This window comes from Triticum dicoccoides, unplaced genomic scaffold, assembly GCF_002162155.2.
Source record: "Triticum dicoccoides isolate Atlit2015 ecotype Zavitan unplaced genomic scaffold, WEW_v2.0 scaffold176793, whole genome shotgun sequence".
Lineage (NCBI taxonomy): Eukaryota > Viridiplantae > Streptophyta > Magnoliopsida > Poales > Poaceae > Triticum > Triticum dicoccoides.
In genome coordinates this window covers 1-2,672 of record NW_021224093.1, presented here as the reverse complement: position 1 = coordinate 2,672, position 2,672 = coordinate 1, and the positions used below count along the sequence as shown (strand labels likewise).

Here is a 2,672-nt window from a genome sequence, read left to right as displayed (position 1 = left end):
AAACAAGGGAAAAAACAGAAACTGGCACTGGGCTCTGGGTTAATAGGTTAGTCCCAAAAGTAATATAAAAGTGTATAATAAAGCCCATAAACATCCAAAACAGATAATATAATAGCATGAAACAATCAAAAATTATAGATACGTTGGAGACGTATCACAAGCCCGACAACATCCCTGCAACTACAAGCGCCGCACCCGACCGCAACTGCATGTCCCCAAACATGGTTGCAATTGGACCTTTATTTTGTCGGACGGGACAACGGGAGAAGGGGCGGGCCAGTTGCGTGTCTGACACTAGGAATGCAACTGCAAATGTCGCACCCAACCGCAACTGCATGTCTTGTAACCCGACTGCAACTCGACTTTTTTATTCTGTCAGAGGGGACGGGTCAGTTGCAAGCCCGACAATAGCCCCGCAACTTCAAGTGTCGCACCCGACCGCAACTGCATGTCTTGTAACCCGACCGCAATTGGACTTTTTGTTCTATCGGAGGGGGTGGGCCAGTTGCCAGCTCGACAACATCCCTGCAACTACAAGCGCCGCACCTGACCGCAACTGCATGTCCCTGGACATGGTTGCAATTGGACCTTTGTTTTGTCGGAGGGGGCGGCGGGAGAGGAGGCGGGACAGTTGCATGCCCAACTCTAGGAATGCAACTGCAAGTGTCGCACGCGACCGCAATTGCATATCTTGTAACCCGACCACAAGTGGACTTTTTTGTTCCGTCGGAGAGGGTTGGCCAGTTGCAAGCCCCACAACAGCCCCACAACTACAAGCGCCGCACCCGGCCGCAACTGTATTCCCCCCAACATGGTTGCAACTGGACCTTTGTTTTGTCGAAGGGGGCGGGCCAGTTGCATGTTTGACACTAGGCATGCAACTGCAAGTGTCGCACCGGACCGTACAACTTAACATTCGATTAGCACATGCATGGTCCGTACACAGTTGCATGTACTCCGGCCATGCGCAATTGCACGTCCACTGTCCATGTGCAACTTAACATTCTTTTTCTTTTTAAAAAGTAGTGCCAATGGAGTTATACACATGTCAGTAGCATGTCCGCCTACCACGTGCAATTTGCATGCCTGTCATTTCTATTTTGAAGGAACTGGAGAAAAAAAGACTTGAACAGAATGAGAGAGAGAGAGAGAACACAACACCAACACGCACAAGTTGCAGGAACAGCTAATCTTACCATGCACGACAACTTGAAAAACATTAATGATGCATGAACAGTTAACTGACAGAGATAAAATACAAATGCAAGCCAGCCCATCACAGAAAACAGCAGACAAAGGACAACCGAGCCCACAAACAAGCCCAACAAGCAAACATCATAAACCAGCGATCAGAAACTATGATCAAACAGGACCAGACATAGCAAAGTCTATGTCGACTGAGACCTAGACGGACCCTTTGGATTAACTGTGAGATCTCTAGTCTGTCTTGCCTATATTGTCTACCTGAACTGTCGCATGAAAACTGTATTAATATAATACAAAGTTGCATGTATTGCATATGGGTAAACTTGATCCGATTCAGACTTGCAATTAATCTTCCAAGGAACTTGTGACTCTCTTTCTGAAGCATAGATATGGTTTGCCATCAAACTGCTACCGCCGAGCCTGTGGTGACAGCTGCCGCCATGCAAGGGGAGGCAAAAATTAACATCAACAGAAAAGATGGTGACAACTCAAAATACATGAAGATAATATTTTTACTTGGGATAAGGCCTAGTAGTGCAGTTCTGCGACGAACAGTCATCAATCTAACAAAGGACTCCGTGAGTTTCATTGCTTCAGTCACCGTATTCATCACAATCTGCACGGCGACCATGCAAAAATGTCAGTACGACAGCAAAGAAAGTAGAGGAAATCGGCCAAACGAACGGAAGTTCACCCTACCCCGTCCGGGTGTTGTGGCGGAGCCGCCTTGAATTCACGTCTCAGATTGTCTGTTTTCCTCGTGTACTCCAACCAAGGTCTATTGAAAACAGAATCTTTACCGCAGTACAGTGAACTAGCTTCATCATCACCAATTTTTGCAAGGGTGTCTTGAGCCATGAAGTAGCTCATTGCTGCCACACCTTGAAGAGCACCAAGAAAGGTAACAATAGTTTCCTCAGTGACCTTATCATTGTACGCATCCTCGGCTGTACTGACAAAGTTGCGCACGTACACCCCAAGAGTCTATATGGTAGTATGTTTTAGTACCGAGCGAGTTCAATCAACTAGTTAGTGCTCCATAGTGTATATACCACATCAATTTTTCATGGAATACAAAAACAGTACTATTGTGTTACCATCTTTTCTCCCTTTCTTGGAGTCATCAGTGTGGTGAGACGTGCATCTTCAGAAATTATGCCTGGCTTACCCTGTAATCATATCAGAGAGAAAAGTAGAAGATATTGTCATCGTGTTTAGCAGAGAATTTGTGTTAGAAATCAATGCTACCAGAAACAATTAGTTTACCATGACAATAGAAGCCAGCCTCACAGAATTTTTAGCGATCATGCAAATATAACCTCGAAATATTGTTGCTAACCCCATGTGCTGCTCACCGCAAAAAAAGAAAAGAAAGGTCAGGCCATTTCGACACTAGGCGAAGAGTATGTATTATCAGGCTGCTTAGGTACTATATATACTACGTTTTGTTGATGTACAATTTAAAA

The 2,672-nt window shown here is 45.2% G+C and overlaps 1 protein-coding gene across 1 annotated transcript; it reads right to left on the bottom strand.

The window, feature by feature from the left end:
* Positions 1–1,411: 1,411 nt before the first annotated feature.
* Positions 1,412–2,548, bottom strand: LOC119344626. The gene is made up of 5 exons (XM_037615009.1): positions 2,473–2,548; positions 2,304–2,375; positions 1,906–2,190; positions 1,723–1,822; positions 1,412–1,638 (listed from the first exon to the last, which is right to left on the bottom strand). The coding sequence occupies exons 1-5, from the start codon at positions 2,512–2,514 to the stop codon at positions 1,607–1,609; spliced, it is 531 nt and encodes a 176-aa protein (XP_037470906.1). The 5' UTR covers positions 2,515–2,548; the 3' UTR covers positions 1,412–1,606.
* Between the last annotated feature and the right edge of the window lie 124 nt (positions 2,549–2,672).

Excerpts from the sequence above, each read along its gene's own strand:
- LOC119344626 (XM_037615009.1), bottom strand. The coding sequence starts at position 2,514 with ATGATCGCTAAAAATTCTGTGAGGCTGGCTTCTATTGTCATG. Across the intron at positions 1,823-1,905 it reads CGCCACAACACCCGGACGGG|ATTGTGATGAATACGGTGAC; the intron begins GTAGGGTGAACT and ends GTCGCCGTGCAG. Across the intron at positions 1,639-1,722 it reads ACTACTAGGCCTTATCCCAA|CTGTCACCACAGGCTCGGCG; the intron begins GTAAAAATATTA and ends GCATGGCGGCAG.